We start from the raw sequence: 24,739 nt of genomic DNA on the forward strand, positions 1-24,739 counted from the left end.
ACAAAGCTATTGGAATTTCTTCATGAAAGGACTAGAGTGACATGCATCGTACATGTTCAGTTACAGAAACCCATTTAGTTAACGCAGGGGCAGATTGTTTTCCCAGATAATCCTCATCCTATTTATCTGCTTGAGCAGACATGAAGACCACATGGCTCCATACCATATATTACAGACCAACCCCTGCTATGCATCCTGTGTCCTGCAACCCCGGGCTTCCTGTCTCTGGGTTACACACAGAGGGATTCAATAACGTCAAGGAAGCCTAAAGAAGGTCACAGCATGAACTCGCTTCTCAAAGGTCGAAAACGTGGCACACCCCATCATGTGCGTCATTGCAAAGCACACAAAAAAAAACACCCTGTGCATGAGAACCAAGGATTTCTGAACCGTGTATAATGTGATTTCAAATGGCACATTCATTTATTTAAAAAAGAAAAAAAAAAAAAGGGTAATTTTTTTCAGAATCTGAGTTTGGCATCGATATTCATTTCTGTGCTTTGGGATGCAGCTTGCTATGAGCAAAACAAGCACATAAATAGCAGAATATGTATTCAAAGCTGGTTTTCATCATCCTGCCTCCTTCACTGGGCCCGGTTTTGATTTTATTCTGAAACGCATCATGCCATTAATGTTTATTATAATCATGTAACAATAGAGCCACATTTCAAACAATGTGTTTGTCTGTTGATACAGTGCGATTTATGTTATGTTTATTCAATTGTACTTTAGACATTTTGAGTGTCTAATGAAGTCATCTGAACATCAACCATACTACTGAAGCAGTATTTGGCTATGCATGCAGTTAACGTTACAGTATTGTTAATGGTTCCTCCAATGGCTTAGATTGATGTTTTGAGGACAGCGCAGTGACAGAACAATTTCCTGTATGCTAATCCAGTAGGACAGGATGACCTCTTGAAACAGCATTGATGTGTTCTATTCAATGGCTTCCTTTCGCCATTAATCTTTTCATTTCGTTTGCTGCACTTAATCCAGGGATCTTAAATCAACAACACTGCCCATTTCATCAGTACTTTGAATGGAGAGTACTTGTGGGTGGGGGGGTTCAATCAAATCCAGGGCAAAATAGTATACCAGTTCTATAAGCGAGATGCACTATTGTAAGCACATTATTGTAAGCAATAGTGACAAATTGACTTTACAGTATCACTGCCGCCTGACCATCTGAACAACACCTCAACTGATCAGGTTCCCTTTATCTATAGCAGGCCACTGACTGCATAGAAGTAAATGAGATTGATTGGTTAGTGAGCTCAATAGTGCTATTGACGACTAGTGATAGTGTAGTTTTATATAAAATTACAGTAGTCAATTTGAATGTCCTTTGTTTGACCACCAGAGGGCCCTGTACTCACATATAGGGCATTTAAGACACGCCCATTCAGAGTGAGACTCACTCATTTGAACTTCAGTTTTAGCACTCGCTCAAAACTTTGCTCTCAGACTCCACCCACCCTGTGATAAAATAAAACAACATCTTTTTCCATTTTTTATTTTTTTATTTTGCATTAATTCACATGTTTGATGTAGAAACAAAATGACAAATAACAAATTTAAAACAAAAGATTCAATATTAAAAGGGAGGCAGGTAAATGTGCCAAAGCTAAGAAAAAAAAAAAAAAAAAACAACCTAAAACTACAAAATACAAATAAAGGAACTGTTACTCACGAAAAATAGTTGATAACATTTAGTTCAAAAGAAGGCAGAAGCTACCTATAGAAAGACTAAACCATTGGTTTACAATACAGCTATACTGACGAGGTATCAGTGCTACAGAGTTCTCACAGTGGAGCAGACACTGCGCGATATCCATGATCTGCTGAGCAAGTGGCAAATAATCACCTCAGGACATGAGGAATACATGAAGGAGGAAAAGCAATACAAATGCATTTCTCACCTCGTCAAGCACCTGCAATATGACAAACACATCTTGCTTATAGTCACTGGAAAGAACATCACCAGCAGACTGCTGGCATCGGTTTAATGTTGCATCATTCACACAAAAGCCCATTTGCACAATGTCTTTGCTAACACAAGTACTCAATAACTACTGGAATACAGACAATCACTTCAACTACAACAGCTTTTTTTTTCATAATCCCCCCCCCCTCCCCTTCACAAGGCAATCAAACTAGTATCTTCTCCAGTTGTGTTATTATTATTATTATTATTATTATTATTATTATTATTATTATTATTTCTTATTATTATTTATTTCTTAGCAAATGCCCTTACCCAGGGCAACTTACAGTTGATTATAAAAAGTACATATCAAGAATTACAGTACAATTAAGATCAAGATACAAAATACGATGGCTTTAGTCCTAATAAGAGCAAGTACAAAACACAGTATGATTTGATATCGGGGCAGTTCAAGAGCAGATAAGTGCTGATAGTTACACCAGGGTTAGATAGGAGTGCAGGTGAAATATAAAATAGTACAGATTGGGTTAAGTGCAGGATTAAAAACAGTAAACTAATGGAGCAGATAAGTTCAGGTTGTTTCCTGTGCACCACTGTTTTTGTGCAAAACCACTACAAACTTTATATATATAATTAAACTCTAAAGATTTGTAATTCAGTTTATAATGCAATTGCATCTGAATTAACAACACTTATTGTAAAGAGACACATTAAAACATTAACACCAGTCCCAGGACAGTACCTCTGCCCTCCCGTCTGGTTTCACCCATTAGGAGCCAATCGAAAATCTTTCCTATAACTGTTTATAACAACTGCACGCATAACTAGCCAGAGACACTTGGTTCAATACTGATCCGGTATAATATAACAGTAATAATAAACAAACGCAGACAAAAGTGGTTGGGAAAGTCATTTGTACGAGCAGGTCTCTCCTGTAAGGCGTTAGTACTGAATACAACCTCGTATAAAAAATTTAAAAAAAGAATAGGTACACTGTTAGCGTGTGGAATGTCTCTCCCAGCCCGTGTTCTCAGGAATCTGTTCTGTAGATGTGCATGTTAACGTTATGACACAGCTGCAGTAAACTTTGCATTTTATTATTTTTTTGTAATCACATGCTTGTAATGGGAAAGAAAAATATGTTTTATGTTTTCGTTTTAGACAATTCAATCCTAAACACTTTTATACTCAATAAGGTTAAACGTCGCCTTTGTTAGCATTTATTTAGACCAATTTAAAATGTACATAAAAAGGTCATTTTTATCGGCTCTGCATATCATAGCTCGTAGAAACAGCTCTAAAAACGCCACACCTGTGATGTTTATAAAACAGTAAACAATACACGTGTTATGTGACCTCAACTTTTTGGCTGCTGGTTATGCCTTTTTAGTCTAAGAATAGTTGAGTCCAATTTCGTTAGTGTTAGAACAAAAATGAATTTCTTATATTTGAATATTATTTACTTTCTTTCCCACATTCTACACATGGTGTACTTTGATAAAGATGCATAGAAATTAGTTTTTACAAACCTGCTAATTTTCTTTCCACTTTAAAATAACCTGAAGCAGTGTTGATTTGAATAGTCTAATATTAGACACAGTGCTACATCCTTACTGTAGATACAGTGGGTCCATGGGAAGAGTTTCCCAGTAAAACCAGTAAACCTAATACAGCCTATACTACTCAGTACGAGCCTTGATGACAATGAAAAACAATCATTTAAAAATACAGTCCCTAAGAGATTAAACAAACCTGAACGGTATACAGCCAAGTGCATTCCTAAAAGTCCTGGAAAAATGAAGTACTGAGTTGACATAACTGTGGTAGAAAATGACTTGCTTCAAGTTACCGTGCGATTTAGCTGTGGTACTGGGGGAAAACTGCAATGCGGCCCACTGTATATGGAAAACAACGTTCACAGTAGAAAAAGGGAAGGGGAGATCAATCAGGACCAGTGCATCTTTATAAAGGATGAAAAAAAGTCACGCAATGCAACTGGAACCTCTTTTCATAAATCTCTGATGAGGTCTGTTAAAGGGCTTTTGTACAGATATTTCCAAATGGCATAGTAATGTACAGCCGCTGCGATTGCTACAAAGACATGCCAGATAGCGTGTGCAAAGGGAATGAGCCCGTCACTCTTGAAGAAAACCACTCCGAGGCAGTACAGCAAACCTCCCCAAGCCAGCTCCTGAAGCCCCTCTGTGTTATGCTGTGCAAATTGAAAAACAAGAGCAATGTGAACAGAATAGAAAAATACTGCTTCTGACAACAACAAATTATACAACTAAATGGAAAAGGGTACTGGAGTGTTGTTACAATGTAGCTTGGTACACCTCAGTAATATATACGTTTCTAAAACTAGAAAGAAAAAAGGCTCTAAACGCAAAACTAAACAAGTTGGCCACATTAATGGAGGAAACTGGAGGAAACAGGGTTTCTGCTTCATTCACTTATTTTCAATCCTCACTACTAATACATGCCCTCTTATCCAGTCACTGTAGTAACAATAGGGAACCACTAACACCTAACTATACTTACTGCAAAACCTAAACACACCCAGTTTAAAAACACTGGCACCCTAAACTTTTTCCCTTTTAATATTACTCAAAATATATTGGATTTACTATATATATATATATATATATATATATATATATATATATATATATATATATATATATATATATATATATATATATATCATGTACAAATGCTGGACATTCATAACATTAACAACTGTTTATTAAAAAATTTAAAATTAACAATTATTTTTCCCCATTGTTAGAACAGTTTGCTGTAGTATTTGATAGGCATGGAATTTTTCATGTTTATGAAAATATAAACCCTATTTATTTATTTATAACATCTTCTTAACAAAGATTGCAGAATTTTTTGTAACAGTGAAAATAAACTACAACTGTGGTCAAAATTTTGCACCACTACATAGAATTAACTCACTTTGCTTCATGAAGTCGAATGAAACCTGCTGAATAATGTTACGTTAACATATTGAATTACACACCGCTTTGCAGTTTTCCATGTACTTAACAGAAAACTGACACATTGGAAAATGTGACATTTTGAAATCTAACATGAAATACTGTACTACTATTACGGCTTCTGAGGGACTTTTGTGATATCATTTTGAAGTTTCTTTGATTACATGATATTAAGTAAAATATCTAAATTATGATCATGTAGTTTTTTTAATTCTCAATCCTAAAGTTCTAGGTGATGCAAAACCTTTGGTCACAGTTGTAGGAAGGTTGCAGAATTAACAGAAAACTACGGATATGCATGTAGGGATCTTAAACGGATTGTTTGCTTATGTGAAGATGTAAAATTAATGTTTCATTTTCTTTTTAGAAAGAAAAAGAAAACACACCAAATAATGCAGTTAATGCTTTATAAATCTGGCCCAGTACGGTCCTGAACTTCTGCAACATGAAAAATAAACACAAAAATCACATTGTAACTGAGGAATAAAATCAAAAGCATACAGTACCATTGACATCACAACCAAAGCAGGAAAAAAACCCATTGTTAGATAGAAGAGCAGCTCGACAAGCTTATACCTATAAACAAACAACACACTTTCAATATCTGAACTAACTGTCAGTAAGGAAAAACACAACAGGCATGCCACAGAAACACAGATCAATACATCTCTGCATCAGCCAATATAAACACTGTACGACAAGCAACGTCGATACACAGAGCATCCTTCAGTCCCAGGACAAAAGCAAGACTGTGCACATGTCTTTATAAATCATATTCATTTTAAAATCAGGAAAGATTGCATTCATTGTCATACTAATATATATCATACTAATTTATATATATATTATATAATATATAATATATATAGACACACACACACACACACACACACACACAATTACAGCACAGTGTGTTTTATTGACAATGAAATCAAGGTGAAATCATACATCAATAAAAGTGACATGGCATTTCAATTCACTTTTTTATACTCAGTCTAGTAGTACAGGAGTATAAGACCTACTTCAGTCACAGGACAAGCATTCAGATGCATTGCCAGCCACATTTACAAAACGTTTTCAAATCAATACATTTGTATATTACATTTAAAATACAAACTTTTTTAAATAGTTTTTTTTTTTTTTTTTAATTAATGAAAATATGTATTATCTTTGGCAAAAAACATAAATAACTATTCAAAGAAAATGGTTAATCTGTGACACAGGTATGGCTTGGCTGTGTATCACTAAATACCTAGTAACGAAACTATAAAAGGGTAAAACTGGGGTCTTACTTTTCATGGCACATAAACACAAAAATTGTTCCTCCAGCTGCCATTAACCAGATAAACCATCGCATGTGTGAAGCTAAAGGTCCAAGTTCACGAAGGTTGAGCCTGCAAAACAGTCACATAGCACAATACAGACTGGGCATGCTGTGCTGTGGAAGATTCAAGTCAGACACTGAGTATAATACAGAATGGGCATGCTGTGCTGTGGAAGAGTCAAGTCAGACACTGAGTATAATACAGACTGGGCATGCTGTGCTGTGGAAGAGTCAAGTCAGACACTGAGTACAATACAGACTGGGCATGCTGTGCTGTGGAAGATTCAAGTCAGACACTGAGTACAATACAGACTGGGCATGCTGTGCTGTGGAAGATTCAAGTCAGACACTGAGTACAATACAGACTGGGCATGCTGTGCTGTGGAAGATTCAAGTCAGACACTGAGTACAATACAGACTGGGCATGCTGTGCTGTGGAAGATTCAAGTCAGACACTGAGTACAATACAGAATGAGCATGCTGTGCTGTGGAAGATTCAAGTCAGACACTGAGTACAATACAGAATGAGCATGCTGTGCTGTGGAAGATTCAAGTCAGACACTGAGTACAATACAGACTGGGCATGCTGTGCTGTGGAAGAGTCAAGTCAGACACTGAGTACAATACAGACTGGGCATGCTGTGCTGTGGAAGATTCAAGTCAGACACTGAGTACAATACAGACTGGGCATGCTGTGCTGTGGAAGATTCAAGTCAGACACTGAGTACAATACAGACTGGGCATGCTGTGCTGTGGAAGATTCAAGTCAGACACTGAGTACAATACAGACTGGGCATGCTGTGCTGTGGAAGATTCAAGTCAGACACTGAGTACAATACAGACTGGGCATGCTGTGCTGTGGAAGAGTCAAGTCAGACACTGAGTACAATACAGACTGGGCATGCTGTGCTGTGGAAGATTCAAGTCAGACACTGAGTACAATACAGAATGAGCATGCTGTGCTGTGGAAGATTCAAGTCAGACACTGAGTACAATACAGACTGGGCATGCTGTGCTGTGGAAGAGTCAAGTCAGACGCAAAGTCCAGCAAGGTCGGGGTCAATTCCTGGGTTTCAGCTCCAATTCAACTGAAGTAATTTCTTGCCACTCTGAGAAGCTTGTTTTAACAGAATGCTGCTAATTGCAATCTTGATCAACATTGTGTTGGAAGTTGACTAAAAGGCCATGTGAATTGATTTTAAAAAGGAACTGGAATTGAATCCCAGCCATGCTACCCAACAGCACATTAACATATGAAAGAATAACACAAACATCTGAAATCACCCTGTGTTAAAACACACACCTGGCAATGTATAAAAAAGAAACAGCACTGGCACGAATTTGATTTAAATTTAAAACGAATATTCAAATATGTTTTAATTTTGAGTTAGGTTGAATACAAAAGTATACTGCAATCTCCTGGTGTTATTATGAGTACATATAGAAAAAACATACTTTTCAACAAGATACCGCTGTTTGATACGCTGTGACCGCCATGCTTCAATCTGTGCACTCACGGTCTTGCGTTACATATTTCTAAAGAAGGAAAGCATGTTAAACTTACCATGGTGCATAGGAGGCAGCAATGAAGAAATAGATGACCATCCTGTCACACATGTGAAAACAATGCTCCACACTTCTGCAGAATGACAGCAATGGGAGGAGAAACATACACATCATTTAAAGGGACGAACCAGTGATCTGCTACACACTGTGTCTTTGTACAGCACACTATAACAGACACAGGCAGAGCACTAAGAAGTTAAATTCCAGTGAAAACAACCAAATTCCTGGGCTTCAAACACAAACGCCAGGGCTTTACCTTATTTTCCAATCTAAACTCACACACTTTTAGTCTTCCAGTTACACTTCTTACTGCAATGACACTGTCACAATTTAGGCAAAAGGTACCATGCTATTTTTCTGAGCTGCATTTGTTTTTCATTTGGTGTCATTGTTTAGATATTGGATATAGTGTGTATATATGTGTGTGTGTGTGTGTAGTTTCTGATGAACTTCATTTCTCACTGTATGAGCATTGAGTGCAGTGTATTTTTATTTTTTTGACTCCACTGACCTCATGTGGCTCTTTTTCCATGATATGATATGGAATATTGTGGAAACGAGGAACAGCGTGCAGAGACCCATGCCATAAATCCAGGCTGTGATCTTCTTCCAGCTGTCATCCGAGAGGCGATAGAGCAGGGTCATGCCCACGAAAGCAGGTACTATGAGGAACTAAATAGAGGGGTGGGGTGGGGGGGGGTAGGGTGTCACATTTATCTATACAAATAATTTTTAAAATGTATTCAAAGTGGGTTCTAGATTTAGAGTTTTGTCTCACAGACTACAAGTACCAGAATGCATTTCAGTGAACCGAGTGCCACATGGTCACCCTACCCAGAACATCATATGCCCTCATTACTTTCAGATATGCCTGTACCAAAGTTTAATCATACCTGGAAATATTCCTCGAGATGCAGGTAAAAACAAACGCAAGCACTGCCAGGACTTACCGCATGCGTGTAGCAATTAGCAGCGTGTTCATAACCAGTGGGCTGGTAACGACAGTTAGCTGCAGCTCGAGAGTTCATGAACCTGAGAAATCAAAAAGGCAACCAAATTCAGAACTGCAAATACAGCACAGCACAACACACAGCCTTCTTATTGTGATACCGTGCATGTGATTATACTGAATTGCCTTTACTGGTTTTAGAGTCAGGTCAAACACGGGTGTCTGCTTCTGACTCCAGTGGCGTGTTTATTAATTTACTTTTCATTTTTTGATCGTCAACTCCAATCGATTTACTTCTAATTAATCTGTCGCCAGATGACAAAAATTAAGGATGTGTATAGTGATGAGACAAAAAACTTGCTAAGTTAGTTTAAATGATTTGAAAATGCTTGTGTTTTTTTTTTTTTTTTTTTTTTTGGTTACCCTCCTACTGCTAAGCACACTTAATGCTGTCAGAAACACTGATGAAGATCAACTCGTAAGCATAACACAACTCGTAAGCCTGTCTGCTACTTCTGTGAATATACGAGGTTACGCAAGGGAACTTGGTCAGATCTTCTTTAGATTAACTTCCTTTTAACCAAGAGCATCCTGTTGAAGCGGCAATGGTTCAATTCCCCTCCCCTACCCATCTGTATGTAGTTTCCATGATGTAATCTCTGATGAAACACCACCACTGCTTGTTGATCTGATTTAGTAATACACAGAGGGCAAATTTCACAACGCCTTAATTCTCACACCACCTTCCAAAAAAGTTTCTGTAGGGACATTTATGGTCACACTCAACATTGTTCTTCTTCAAAAGGATTCAATACATAACTCCTGCTGATTTATATATACTATGCCTGAGATATATATATATATATATATATATATATATATATATATATATATATATATATATATTATATATAAAAAATGGGTGGACTAAGAATCAACAGAAGTATGTACCAATGGGGTCTAAACCTATTATTATTTTTTTTTTTTTTTACCAAGAGGGTTATAATTCAGTAGACCCCAATTGCAAATGTGATTTTTAAAATCTTTATTTAAATTTATAAATCAACAGGCGAAACTTCATATGCTACTGTAGAAATATGCCTACGTGGTGACCAGCTGCACTTGTAAACCATGCAGTTTACAATCCACTCCCTTCCCTCATTTTCAGAAGTACATGTGCATGACAGTACTGCGGAGGTTGTATTCGCATTCTTGGGTAGTAGTGCTTGGTAGGACAGAATCCCCAACAGCAAATGTGACTGTAAGCCTCACTGCATGCACTGGCTTTTTCACAGGGCAGCACCCCATAATCTGCCGTTGTGGCACTGTAGATGCCCTTTGTCTTGCAAATGCCATGGCCACGGGACCCTGGCACAACGGAGATCACACAGGGGTACTGGTAGGAGAGTGAAGGCTTTATGAAGAGGGCAAACACCACAAATTAAAACAAAAATTCTTCATCGTGTAACCCACTCGGCACATTCATTAAAAATCATGCATGCACACATCTGCATCCCCTTCAGATTTCATGCAAAATCATTCACAGTGCTACTTGATGTAATCTAATACTGACAACCCACATGCAGCATTAGCGCGCACACACACACAGTATTCCTCTGACTGAGCCTCCCAACAGGTTCGGGCTGCCAGGAACCTCAATCTCAATACATTCAAAGTTTAAACCACTTTGCTCAACAATTAGTTACTGAAAGTATTCGCTTAAAATAAACCATGCAATGTACCAGTAATGGAGAAGTGAACAGTGCTACAGGGAAATGACTTGTACCTAATGCTGCAGATTCACAACGTGCTGAACACCTAGTAAAGCAGTCACTTTTGTCATTAAATTAGGCTAATTACATTTGTTGTAGTAAAATAGTAGGTACATGAAAGTAATGAATAAAACAATCAAATATGAACAGCATAATAATAATAATAATAATAATTCATCCGGTTTTATTTGTTCAAATGCATAACTTAACAACACGCACAAAACGCGGTACTTTCTCGGATCACTTTATAAAACTTTAACAAGTTAAACAAAAAAAAAAAGTAGGCGAAACTTCAAACACCGGAACCGGACTGGCTTACCTCTGAAAACTGTTAACCCTCTTCATTTTGGTAAAAATGTTTTGTAATGTGTATGCAGTCCAGCGCTTACTCTGTATTGCTGATTCTGAAAAAGCGAGTGAAAAAAAAGGCCTTTCGCGCAGCGACCACCCGGTCAGCACGTCACTTCAATGCAACCTCCACACACGCTCGTACATACCTAAACATGCATTGTTTTTAATTTGGGTCTAGTTGCTAGGACGTACTTTTACCCATCTCGTTTGCTAACATTTCCAAATTACCCTTCTGCAAGCCCCCAGCACACAATTAAAACAGCACCATCCCCATGCAGCGAGCCATCACCCGTCACGTGACAGACAAGCCTCTCCACCAACCAGCGTGCCGGGCCAGCGCTCCACCGCACACCTGACCAATAGGGATTGCTCAAGATCAAGCAGAGTCTTGAAACACTACTTCACCAGATTTGGGACACAAAATGGGAAGGGGTTTAATTTAAAACACTTTACTGAATGACTAAACGTTTAAAAGGCATGTGGTAGTAACCTAACCAGTGTGTACAGTACAGGTGGAAAGTGGTTCATGAGGCACATTAACAGTGTAAGGGCATGACTGGCATGACATGCAGGGGAACAGTTCCTTTCATTAATAGAAAGGTGTGTCTGCATGTTTCATCTTGGTATTACTGGTTTTATGATAGATAATAATACTAGCTAACACCCAAACAGATATATAGAGATACCTGGGCGTTCACCATTCTGATGTCACGTTTGAATGTGTAACAGGTTACAGCATGCTTTTCACTGCAGGGTTGGGTAAGCGTTTATATGCAAGGATGAACCACCAAGACAACCCATTCCTGTACGAAGAGGCTTAAGGAGATGCAGCTGAATTGTCTTGCCCTCTCTACTGTGTTTATAAGTGTTCATTCTCTATAAGTTTTCTGCCTGAACATTTAAGTCCCATCTCTTGTTAAACCTGCATAACCTCTACACTCAAGCCAAAAACAAAAGTGAAAAGTAAAGCAGCTCTAGTTAAAGTTTGGATTGGTCTGTTGGGAGTGGCCTTGTTCTTCATTTCCCGTAATGCACTGTAAATAACAATAGCTTCCTGTCCGGCAGGTTTGTGAGCACAGGAGGAGATAAAGGAGGGAACCTCTGCATGCTGCAAACCAGAAGAGACTCTTTCTGATACATTCTGGAGTTTTGATTTATTTTTTTGGAAGTGTTTTAGAATGTTCCCTTACGAGAAAATGTAATTAATAATAAAATAGCATTGGGTTCCATTGTAATACTGTCCTCGCTATTGTCGCCATTGTTTTCGTCTAATTGGTTTTTTATTTGTATTCAAATGATAATCCGTGTGACTTCCTTTTGGTAGGGCTTCATTTTTTTCACAAGATTTACAAACACGCACATGCAAGAAAGTGCAGTCCCGGAGAGTCCAGGATTGAATGTGGGAAATGGTATTGACAGAAAACACGACGGTGTGTTGACATCTACCTACTGTATCTTGTGACCTCACAGGCCAGATGAAGGCCATGTTATGCAAACTGAAAAACGTCAGTCACTTTCAATATCATGTTAACCTGCACTTTGATTGTGAGGAAAGGGCACGTATACAAAGGGATAACTTTATGTATGTAAAGGCTTTGTTAATGGTCCTTATTTCTTAATTCCATTTTGGAACTGATCGGGTCAGCCAAACAAGAAGCAGGCTCCTGGATGCTGTGCCAGGCGTGCAGATCCAACACTGGTTATTTTACCAGTTAAACACAGCCACTCTCGCTAAGTCAGAGAAGAAATGAGTCAGGGCAAATGCTAGGCTGTGTTTTGCTTATAACATTATCTCTGAAGCGAAAAACGGGTTACAATATTAAATAAACACCTGTAAAACCACAGTGGGAAAATATTTGAAGAAAGCGTGGCTTTTGATAAGCTAATGATAAACCTGCTAGTTTTGTTGACTGGGCTGCAATTCCTGCAATCTTTAACGAACGGCTAAAGATAAGATTTAAATAAACTGAACACGTTTAAGCACCAAGTAACTGGAAATACTGCAAGTGCAACCTTGACGCACATCAGGTTCGGTTCAGTACATGATCGTGGATAATTACGCAAATGTCAGTTATTCTTTTGGGAACACAGGCGTGGGTGAGAAATCCATAAATTAAAAACCAAAATAGAAATAATTTAAGACGTTTAATTTTTAGATATATTCTTATCATGTATTGGATTGGTCATGTCCCTGGGGCACATAACAAACGCTGCAGTGCGTCGGTGATCTGCTTTGTTCTGCAAGGTGAGAGGGCAGCAAGCCTGGTTTATCTGACAATGCTGTTTCACTTGGAGGATGTTCTTCAGCTGATTGCAGAAACAGCTGAGTGCCACATGCCTTGGAGACTGCCCCGGTGCATGGTTACAGAGCACGGCAGGGGTAGCCCCAGAAGGCCTCGATGATTGGATGCCAGAGTATTACTGGAAAGGTATGTGTGAAGCAGTTACATACCGTACAGTACAATACCCCCGCTTTATTCAAATACCACATTTCACAAAGGCTGCAACAGGACACAGCGCCTCCTCCCTGACCTATACTGCAAGTGATCCTGAATTCTTAGTATTCATATGGTAAATTCAAACTGCTTGTAATGTGTGTGTGAGTGTGTGTGTGTGTGTGTATATATATATATATATATATATATATATATATATATATATATATATATATATATATATATATACACACCAGTTCACCAACCAGTGTGGGTCACCAATACGTCGAGCGGTATATGCGACACGCCATATACGAACAATAAAAAAAATAAACACTAGCTCTTTATTTTTCTATTGCAATTTTTCAGGGATTCTGCTATTCCTCTGCCTGGTGTTTTGCACAGGAGAAAGATTTTGGTTTATTTGTTTATTTATTTATAAAGTTTGCAAAATACCACTTGGATACCATTATCAAATAATTATTTCTAAGTCAGAAGGGGAGGAAGCTCATTTTGTGTTCGCTGTAGGAGAATCCCAAGAAGACGTCTCTTTTCACAGGCGTGGTAAGCAGGAGTGTAAGAAGCTTAAGCAGTGTCATGCCCTTTCTAGACCTGAAACGCATTAAGCTTTGGTTAGCAGCACTGTCACAGTATCACAACATGGAGACCTCGCTCAACACACAGTACAGGCTGCTGTGCAGGTGGAACCCAGCCATCATGCTAGCTTTCTGCCAGGCCACAGTGTTGTTCCCAGTGTAAACACAGGCACATGGTTTCACTCCATGTGCGGCACTGTGAGCGCTTTCGCTTCCTGGAGCTGTATAATTAATAAGGGAATTGAGGGTAATTATGCTGCAATTCCTTTTCAGTCTGGAATGGGAATTGATAATCTCCAATCCTTGGAGAATGTGAGCTATATTATGAGAACTGGTGTACTGTACTGTAAGTTCTATAAAAGCTCATCAGTAGGGTATTTGGATGGGTTATAATTGACCTGATTTAATGGTGTGTTGAACAGAGAGCTGCTCAACCTGGTTCTGTTTCCAGAGCCTCCTGTTTCATTGGCTTGAGGCACGGGGTTATTTCTAAAAATCGAATTGCTGGCTTGCAGGTCACATTGCAGTTAGAACATTGGAAGGTCAATGCCTTTTTTTCAATTCCAGTTCCATTTCAGATTTTCAAATCAATTCCCAATTCATTCAAAGGAATTGATATTTTAGAGACATGACTGTTGTGATTGTTCAACTGCTTTCCTTTATTAAGCCAATTTCACTGACTAACAGTGACTTAGATTTAGGTAATTTGTTACCACTGCGAGAAGCCCATTTTACCAGAATGCTGCTAATTATAATTTTGATCAGCGATGTGTTGAAATTGATTAAAAGGGACTGGGAATTCGGAATTGATTTAAAAAAATGTAATTGACAGGAATTGACCGTGCTTGCAAACCGTAGCGATTGGTGAAGTGGAAAGGATGTGACTTTGTGCTAAACAAAAGTGACCCTGCACAATCAAATTAGAAGCTCATTAGTCTAGTCATTTTAATAGAGGAGTTAGCAGCTGTGTAATACAATTCAATGCCAGTGTCTGATGGGAACACTTGTTACTTATCAGGAAAATACTGTATTCACTTTTCAAAAAAGTTAATAATTGACACAACTGTCTTTTAATAATCTAGTTGTCTTGAACCATTAAATAAATAACTGAGAGATATCGGAGCTTTGGCCCATGCCCCCTTCCTGTAGTTTTCCATTGTTTGTTCATGCAGTTTGATCCCGTATTGACACCTACAGCCCAGCCCAGTGCTCTAGGCATGACTGTGCACAAGTGAAAAAAAACCCTTTGCAACACCACCAACTGTATCGGGTTGCAGAAAATCAGCAAGAATTGCGAGTTACTTTCTGGTCAGTTCTTCCCGCTTTCCTACAGTGTCTCACTGGCTTTCATTTGTTTTAATAGAAGTTGTTCTTGAACTAGCGTGCCCAGGATTAGACACTTGCACTAGCCCTGTAAATGGCTTTGTTTAAAGGAACAGGTGCCAGAGATTTGAGCAATCAGATCTCTGTCCAATCAGATTACCAATTAATGACCTACAGACACAAGTGAGACTTATTACTGTGAGAAACACAAGCAGTTAAGAGTAGAGGGTCTGATTGCTTCAACTGCAACAATAGACCTCAAATAGCTCTGGAATGTTGGTTCTAGACGCAGGGCTGGGTACAGGACACATGCTGATGTCTAACCCTGAGCATGACACAAAAATTAAACAACTCTCAATTGTTTTACAAACCGAGTTGCTTGCAGGTGCTTGACATGGGTTATATATAATGGGTTTGTAACCCTTGGTGTTTTATCCATAACTATTAAATACTCAATAGTATCAAACGTTTCGACTAGAAGATTGAAAAAGACTTTGAATCGAAATGTTTGTCATTGAATTTTAGTTTCTTTTAGCAATGCATGGTGTTGGTAGTCCCCTGGGACCCAGCCTTCTCTGACCAATCGAAACACAATCCCATTGCCATGTTCATGGCCAAAACCAATGCTTTGCAATGGAGAAGCCTCTCCGTCACCATTAGGGTGATAAAGGATTTCTGTGCACTTTGCAAACTGCATTCACACGTTACTCATTCGTGTAGAATTGGGGGGAGAGGCATTGAAATGGAGTGCCCAGCACTATACAGATTATAGATCTGATTGCAGATTGCGCAGGTGGAGATTTGCCTGGCTTTGTGCAGTAGCTTTGGGGGGGGGGGGGGGGGGGGGGGGTCTGTCCGCAGTAATCTTCTATTTTATATACAAGGACTTGCCGGGGATTGAGGCGAAGCTTAGGGCTTAGACGAGTATTCATCATAAGCTCATGCCAAAGAAGAAGCCTGCTTTCCTTGAACGTGCAGAATTCAGGTAATAGTCACCCTCAGTGCTCCCTTATGTTCTGCACAGGTCTGTAAGGTAAGGCTTGTAAGGTTCATGATCTATAAAGAATTGATACATGGTCGCAGATTTGCTTGCTGTGAAAAGCACAGTCAAGGCAGTGAGCTCATCTTATTATCTCAACTCCCCCAGTGCATTTGCATCAACATTGGCTGAAGCACTTTATACTGCAAAGGATGGGCGCTGCTCAACCAAGTACAATAAAATCACAAAAAACCTTCTGGGGAGAGCCAGGGAAACAGATAGCGGTTGGCAGTCCCTGCATCCTCATTCCCATTGTTTATGATATCAGGTCTGACCCGAATCTAGCCAGTGATTGGGGATCGTCTGTCAGATGTTGTTATCGAGTGGAAAGTCAACATGCCATCGAACTGCGATTGAACCGAATTTGTGAAATAATGAGGGAGCACTGTTGCAAAGATGTTTACGACCAGAATAACATTATTTCTAATGTACTGTTTTCCCCAGAAAAACTATAATTACAGCCCGATAACAAGGGAGCACCTCAAAGGCATTGTCTTAGGGTGTTGACACCAGTCCAATTAGCAAGCCTTGTTAATCTTTCAGGAAATTAGACAAATTTGGAGGTAAGAAAACTATTGCTGTTAAGAGCAATGAGGTGCAATTTCACAAAAAAGTTATTGAGATTAGCAATCTTGGATTCATGAGATTTCAAATTAAACTAATCCATTTTGAACTTGCTTCGGGTCAAGCAGAAATATTTAAAGAGGCTCAAACGATCAAATCTTTGTGATTAAGCTGAAAGCGAACACACTGTCCAGTGTCCAGTGTCCAGTGTCCAGTGCAGAGAGTACTGGGGGGACCTCGTAACCTGGGGACCAACGTGGAACTCCTCTGTCCTTTTTGTCCTGTATACTGAATGTTTTCCATTTGAAATTGCCAGCTGTAAACTGCTGGTGATTTCAAATGATTTCAAATGATTACAAATGATTTCAAATGATTACAAATTGATCCTAAAATTATGAAATTGTAAAATAAGTGCAATGTAAATAGGTGCAGTTCTTATCGAAACATGAAACTATGGCCGAGAAGTGCTTTTGCACTGACCTTTGACTGTGAGTGTTAGGTACACTGATATCGCAAGAGGGATTACATGCAAGTTAATAATTGCAATTTATTTTTTGATTGTTTTTTTAAACAAAATTTGCACCTGGATATAGTGACATGATTACAGTGCGATTAAGTTGACTGCTTAAATTAAAGCACACCGAATGGGAATCAGGCATGTACAATATGTGACAGACAGCAATAGTGGAGATTAAACTGACTGCTGAAACACAATACTGCTTTAAACAGTTTGATAAAGGAGCTCAGACACACATATATAAATACATCATGATAGGAAAATGAAGTTTAGCAAATCACTTACCTTTTAAACCTCATCTTATGCAGGTTGAATGTGAACATTGTAGAAAAGAAAAACAACAAATAAACAGAACAGTTTCTCCAGGTGGGGTGGAATGGGGTTGGGGTGGAAACACAGTGTGTCACTGTTAGACCAAAGTACTTCTCTTCTCTGTGAGGTCGGTGGGGGCCTCGTACGTGCTGATGACCTTCTCTCCGCAGAGGGCTGTGGCAGGGGAGCTCTGCATCACTGCCAGCCTGATAGTGGACTGGGTGGCTGGGGCTGGCTCAGAGTCATACTCCTTGCTTGGGTCCTTCCCCCTGCAGTCATACAGCACGCAGGACACCAGGAACACCAGCAGCAGGATGACATAGCTGGCGACCAGGATGATCAGGTTCAAAGTCACAGGGTCGATTTCCAGGTAGAACTCCATCGGAATCCCATGTTATCTTCACATCGTGCAGTTAAACAATAACAAACAGCCCGCAGCTACCTGCACATAGTGGAGAAGGGTGAAGCCAGGGACTGAGTGAGCCAGCCAGTCAGGGAGTGAGGGAGGAGGAGCAGCAGGACAGCGTCCCCTTCTCCCAGAATACTTTAATCCCCCCACTGCTCCTGCAACCTTGAGTTTCTGTTGCTGATGATTAAAGCAGCTCACTTTAATTACTTAAGCCACCCTTTTAATTTTGCCAACTGCATAGACTAAGTAGGATTTATACAGCCAAAAAATAAAGGAATCCTGATCACATTTCTTATGCTCCCCCACTACCAGTTCCTCCATCTGAATCATACATGATGTGGAATGCCTGAAGAATGGATCTTTACACAGTGCGTTTTAATATATATTATATATAAATACTGTATGCATGACACTGTGATAGATGGAACACAAAAATGCATTGCACACACAAGCAGAAAATATTCCCAAAATTAAAACAGGAAGGTGTTTCCCTCTGGGATGGCAGGTTTTGCTTAATAAAACAAAATGTGAAACATGCACCTTGATTACACTCAGCAGCATGAATAACAGTGAGGCTGTGCATGACGTCCTGGCTTGCACACAGGGGTTATAACCTTGCACTGCCTCCCTTTCCCATGCAGGGGCACACACATAAAAACATAAAACCGCTTGCAATGCCTTTGTTAGCCAGCGTGTGGCTAGGACTTGTACATGAGCAGGGCGTTATATTTTCAGTTTTGCCAAAAAGAAATTCCTGGCCTTTACAGAAGCACTAGGTTGATTTTTACCAATTGTCATCTGGAATTTGGCCCAGTCAAACCTGTGAAAATACTGATTTGTACCAAGACACAACTGTCGGAAGATACATTTTATGATAGATATTTTTGTACTCAGTTTTCAGCAACCACAGCAAATTCAGTAAGTAATAGCTGGTGACAATGTAACAGAGCAACCCTATTCATTTGATCCCAGTGTTTGTTAGTGTCGAGGATCAGCCCTCTTTGTCCTGCCAGGGTGTGGGGGTGTAAGGAGAGCAGAGGGTCCAAGGCTACAGGAATGAATGAATGCAGGGTCTATAAAGGACTTGGCAGCAGTATTTAATAAACCGTTTCATTCGATTCTTTGGGGTTGTTTTGTTTGTAAACTAACAGGGTGCTAACAGGAAACTTTTTAAATGAAGGGATCAACTCTTTAGCAAGTGAACACTGTGCTGTCACAGTAATGCTGTTCAGAGTCCTCATTCAAAACGTGCATTGATTGTATCTTTCTGAGCACGATTAGTGCGGTGAATCGTCTCCAGACTTTCATTGTAGACTTGTAGATTTTGTAGATGTTTCTTTAATCAAACTTCCAAACATGAGCACGCTCCAAAGCACACCACTGTAGAAATCCAGTACAGTTTTACCATGCTTTCCCATGGTTATACTGTGCATTTACCCTAGTTTACCCCTGATCTGCCATGTTTTTCAATATGCCTTGCCATACCTTGCTATCTTTACAGTCCTTTACCCTGTGTTTACTCAGCTTTATTACACTTTGCTATGCTTTTAGTATGGCAAGATTTTATAAAGGAATAATGTGTCTTTATATCCGATTTTTAAACTCATATATACAGAAGGAATTAGTGTAGACTTTTTAATATTATCACAAGGGGCAGAATGTCATCGCTTCTCGGTGGACCTCACGTTACCAGAGGCGGCTCCTTGGGGTAGGCAAGGGAGGCACTGTTTAGGTAAATTGTAAAAACTGTAAAAACAGTAGCGAAAAAGTCGGGCCCACTGCCAATATTTTATTCCTCCCCAATTTTTGGGGCCAGTTACTAAAAACTTAGATTGTGCTTTAGAGAAACAGAATTAGCTATCATAACATCAGACATCTTCCTTGAGAGCGGTATTTTAACTAGCACAAAATGCAAGGGAAACTGGCTGGTGTGAGCGACACTGGCTTCACAGCAGGGGTATATCCCTGTGTCAGCCTTCCTGCGGGCTGGTCCTGGCTGGGACATGCTTTCTGTTATATCACTGCACTCGTTTTGCATGGCGGCAGCAGCACTTTGATGTTTGCTAAAGATAAATCTCCCCTGATGCGAGGAGGATACTGTTTTGTAATGTGCATTTTGTAAAGTGCATCCTGCCCCAGTTCATCTGATTTCAGAGAGCAATGAGTGGATAAGCAGTGTAATCTCTGCTGTGACATGCGTGTCACGCATTGCCCCCGCAGTGCAGCAGCCTTCACTTTGAACTTGATGTCATTTTAATCTTAATTGTGTCAATGCATTAGTGCAGATTGAGAGTCAACCATCTGTCCAGATCAATAAGAGATTTTGGAAAGGGTGGGGGGTGCAGATATAATATAATATAATACTCAGAGTGCTAATAGGGACAAAGAGTATAAAAGGACATAACCTCTCCAATAGTAATCTACAATACAGAACAAGCCTGTTTCAATCCTGTTCCAAGACATTCCAGAGGCCAGTTCTAGAATGAGGCCAGTTCTAGAATGAGGCCAGTTCTAGAATGAGGCCAGTTCTAGAATGAGGCTTTGCTGTTGCCAATCCAAGTGCTGTGCCACCCATTCTTATTCATATAGTGACAGCTGGGCACCTCTGTGCTGTCTGGTGAAGGTTAAGAATGCACTGTAACCCTGCCAACTTGGCCCTGCACGTCTGTAAAATAGAATGGGATGCTGGCACCGTGCTGAAGCCCCGATGTGACCGTTCCACTGACTAGGGGCATTGTTTGGAATGAGAAACTCCTGGCACTCCTTATTGGTACTGATGTAAGAATGCCAGAGTCAAAACCGCAGGGCTATAAGTCTGTGTGTATGTGTACATATGTATATCTATTTATAAATATGACAAGTTTTTGGGTTTTTTTGGATGAAAACAAGAATATACACGTATACACTGCTGTGCAAAAGTCTTGTTGCATTATATAGATATAATAAAGAAGAAAAGTAACAGATAAACTTATTATTTATACTTATTAGTATTTTAATAACTAGCTACACCAGTTTGGCTTCTTCTATGTTTATATACCATGCTGCTCTCTGAAGAAGGCAGAAACATTAAAACCAGTTTATCAGTTTATCAATTACTTCTCTTCTTCATGAAGTATTTCTAGTGTTTGCTCAGGATCCTGATTCTCCTTGGATATTGAGATTGGGTTTGAATTCTCGGGATTTAAAGGATGTATAATGATACTGAGACATGACCAGTCAGAATGGGGAGCTCAGTCTTATTCACAACTGCAGAAGTATTTTTAGCTTTAGATAGCCAACAGAGGGCAGTCACAGCTAGATGAACTCAACGCAAGGCACGGGAGCAGATGCTTTATTATTCTAGGTGTCACTTTTGCCAGCTGGGTGGACTAAAATATTAACTTGACCTACTGTACGTTTGTGTCAAACACTACTGTAACAAAACATTTGTCTTTCACGCTTTATAAATGTAATTTTGTTGTTTGTTTTTTTTTCATTTGAAAGCTCATGTTCTGGTTTTAATATATATATATATATATATATATATATATATATATATATATATATATATATATATATTATATATATCAATAGTGTACTGACATAGGTCACGAGTATTTGTGTAGTGACTTTAATTAAGTGACTTTGTGAAATAATTTTAGAATTATTGATCTTGAAATATATCTTTATATGTCATACTCACTGTGACTCATATCAATGTCCTTAATCGATTTAACACCACATGCACAAATTACTTGAGGTATGCATGACCCGTTTATAGCACACGGAATATCACAGATTGAGATGATCCTGTGAGCTGGGACCACAGTTCTACACAGTGTTCTACATTTCAGTTCTAGATCGTGCAGACGTTCACACACAGTGCCGCAATGCAGTCAAGACAGTCGGAATTCAGATAATTGGTTCCATTTGCCAGTCAAGGGTATGTTATTTACTGTGGTCTGTGTGGGGTGGGATTGATGCCATATTTGGCAGCTAAATTCAATATTTTTTATTTGAGTGCAATAAACATGAGAATTCGTGATGGCTGTTTTCCCATGTTTCGTGGTTAACATTGTGTGGGGTTTCAATTTAATTGTGCTAGCAAGAAAGCTAGAAGACCATTCTGGGTCCAGCAGAAACGTTTGGTTTGACGTTGTTCCTTCGTGTTTTGGTGCTAGAGTTTGATTGTTATGGAGATGTTTCTTTGTGGGTAGAAGTTTAGGACTGTGAAGTATAGATGGTGTTTGACAATTGAGTCTGTCATCAGAAGTAAAGTACGTGCATAGTATAAACACTGGTAAAACACAAGCATACATTGCAATTAATTGAAACACGATAAAGCACAGCAAAAACCACGTGCAAACTACCCAAATAAACTATAGCGGTATACTATTATTGTACATCCTCACTGACCAACTATACATACATCTATATGCATATTATTGTGAAAGACGCCATGCAATATTCTTCTTCTTCTTCTTCTTCTTCTTCTTCTTCTTCTTCTTATTATTATTATTATTATTATTATTATTATTATTATTATTATTATTATTATTATTTTGTAAATAGGAATGACTCAGTGCATTACAGAAGCTAATGATAAAGACATTTGTGCATCTGTAAGGAGTGGAAATCATGTCTTGGCTAACTGCACAGGCAGATAAAGCAATGTTAGTCCTAATAATAGGTGGTTATTATCAAGTAGGATGTCCATAATCTGGCCCATTCCTGCAGTGACGTCTGCAGCCACGTTAACGATCAAGCGCTGCGGCCGTTGACTCACGCAACCAGAACGACGGCTTCTCACACAATCTCACCGCTGCTTTTTATAAAGGGCCAGCAGCCCAGTGAGCGGAAATCTTCTCGGGGGGGGTTATCGGGTTATCATGACTGGTGTCAGTGCTGAGAATCACTGTGTCTGACTGTGTGACCCTCTCTCCAGATCTCCAGAAAACAAGCAAAGAAGGGATTTGTTCATACCAGACAGCTCTGTGAAGGCAGAGTCGCTACCAAGGCCCAGGTCATGCTTACGTTTCAAGGCAAATGGTTACAATATTTAGTGGTTGCATACCATCTATAAACATGGTTTTAATTATGCTATAAGCAGTTTTAGATTAAGATTAGAAATAATAACACTTATGTATTACAATACATTGATTGTATAAGCATGTTGTAATATATATTAAATGATTCATAGATACTGTATATAACCACTTATAACAAATACGTAAACAAACACGTTCCCCAAAATATGTTCTTTAGGCCCTTTCAGAGAACTGTGGTGGTTCTTATAGCCTCTCAGGATGAAGAATACATAGAAATAGACCTGGATTCCTTTTTGAAATCTGCGGGAGAGTTTTTAGGGTACCTTTAAGTGCGGTTCAAGCCATGTGGCAATGGGGCAGCGGTGGCTTGAAGGAGGCACCAATGAGAACCAATCAGCATGCTTCCACCAACAGCGTACCAAATGGACAGGAATGACACAGTCCTCACGTAACTCAGGGTGTTTCATTGGTTGGCATTGGGTTGGATCGACAGCGGAGGGTGTACACAGCATGTGTGGTGAGTGAGATGTCCGTAGGGCACTCTAGTGGACTGGAGTAGTACTGCAGGTTAAAGGGGAGGCATTGCAGTATAACGGGGGACGTGTGACTGAGAGCAGATTCAACACCCAACAAAGGAAAACACCAAGGACCTGAGCACTGGCTCCTTGTATTGTGAATTAGGAGAAATACTCTGAGGGTATTGTGTGTTGTTCTGGGTGTTGTTTCAAGGGTCCTGTTTCCCAGTGTCTTATAAACGCCACCCAGTCAGTCTTGGGACATGACCGCTGTCCGGGTTAGCTTCAGTGAGATGCTTTTTGTTCAGTGTTTTTGTTTTTCCTGCAGTTTTGTTTACCGGAGATGTTTATCTTAAATAAATTGCTTCAGAAGGTGGATGCCAAATTGGAGTAACACAAAAAAAAAAAGAAAGGGCTTCTTTCATCAAACTCTGAAGCTGAAACAGTAAATCATGCTTTCTTTTGTCTATACCGGAGTCTTGAGAGGTATTGTGAAAATACAGATGTGAATTTAATTGACAATAATCACAAAACATTTAGGGGCGATGCTGAGTTATGCTTCTCTCCTTGCCGGAGTCTTGATTATTAAAAAAAAACAGCACTGCTTATTTTCCATAAAGACTCTAGGCTGGGTAATTCTAATGCTAATTGCTTCCTCATTGCAAAGGCTGGGAGTTTAATCTTAATCAGTTTTAAATGACGTTGGTAACTGTATGGATTATCGAAACCATGCTGCTCTCTTCGTGCAAATGGTACCTGCGACACTCCTCTTTCGCAGATGTGCAATTGGTAGTGTTGGGAGTCTCAGGGATTCAGCCTCTGCAGAGTTTGCTAGTTTTATACTGTATCCTCATATTCGGTAACCCTACATCAGCTGTTTGTATCAAACCCCCTTTGGTCTAAACCCAAGTGACTTGGAATTGCATGATGATCTTAATATACTATGACGCTAGTGATAGAATACCTTTCATTTCAATTTGAAAAACAAGCATCTGTAGGAATTTTTTCATTTTTATTTTTAATAATGCAGCCAAGATCATTTTCAATATTTGCCTTGGCTTTTTCGATGTGTTCCAGCTATTGTAACAAA

General features: G+C 39.2%; 1 protein-coding gene across 3 annotated transcripts; it reads right to left on the reverse strand.

The window, feature by feature from the left end:
* Positions 1–2,247: 2,247 nt before the first annotated feature.
* On the reverse strand, positions 2,248–17,798 carry LOC121296441 (monocyte to macrophage differentiation factor-like). 3 transcript variants are annotated; one of them, XM_041222020.1, is made up of 7 exons: positions 17,672–17,798; positions 8,791–8,872; positions 8,352–8,512; positions 7,839–7,913; positions 6,243–6,344; positions 5,457–5,526; positions 2,248–4,160 (listed from the first exon to the last, which is right to left on the reverse strand). In XM_041222020.1, the coding sequence occupies exons 1-7, from the start codon at positions 17,707–17,709 to the stop codon at positions 3,957–3,959; spliced, it is 732 nt and encodes a 243-aa protein (XP_041077954.1). In that variant the 5' UTR covers positions 17,710–17,798; the 3' UTR covers positions 2,248–3,956. The 3 variants fall into 3 exon arrangements, with proteins under 3 accessions (XP_041077954.1, XP_041077955.1, XP_041077956.1); XM_041222021.1 differs by lacking the exon at positions 17,672–17,798 and adding an exon at positions 10,881–11,218; XM_041222022.1 differs by lacking the exon at positions 5,457–5,526.
* Positions 17,799–24,739: the final 6,941 nt, after the last annotated feature.

This window comes from Polyodon spathula, chromosome 21 (assembly GCF_017654505.1).
Source record: "Polyodon spathula isolate WHYD16114869_AA chromosome 21, ASM1765450v1, whole genome shotgun sequence".
Lineage (NCBI taxonomy): Eukaryota > Metazoa > Chordata > Actinopteri > Acipenseriformes > Polyodontidae > Polyodon > Polyodon spathula.

What these genes read in the sequence shown, in the direction of transcription:
- LOC121296441 (XM_041222020.1), bottom strand. Translation starts at nt 17,709, where the DNA reads ATGTTCACATTCAACCTGCATAAGATGAGGTTTAAAAG. An exon ending in CATAAGATGAGGTTTAAAAG is followed by an intron (nt 8,873 to 17,671) that starts GTAAGTGATTTG and finishes TTGATTTCTCAG; the next exon opens with GTTCATGAACTCTCGAGCTG. An exon ending in GCTGCCTCCTATGCACCATG is followed by an intron (nt 6,345 to 7,838) that starts GTAAGTTTAACA and finishes ACTGTTTTGCAG; the next exon opens with GCTCAACCTTCGTGAACTTG.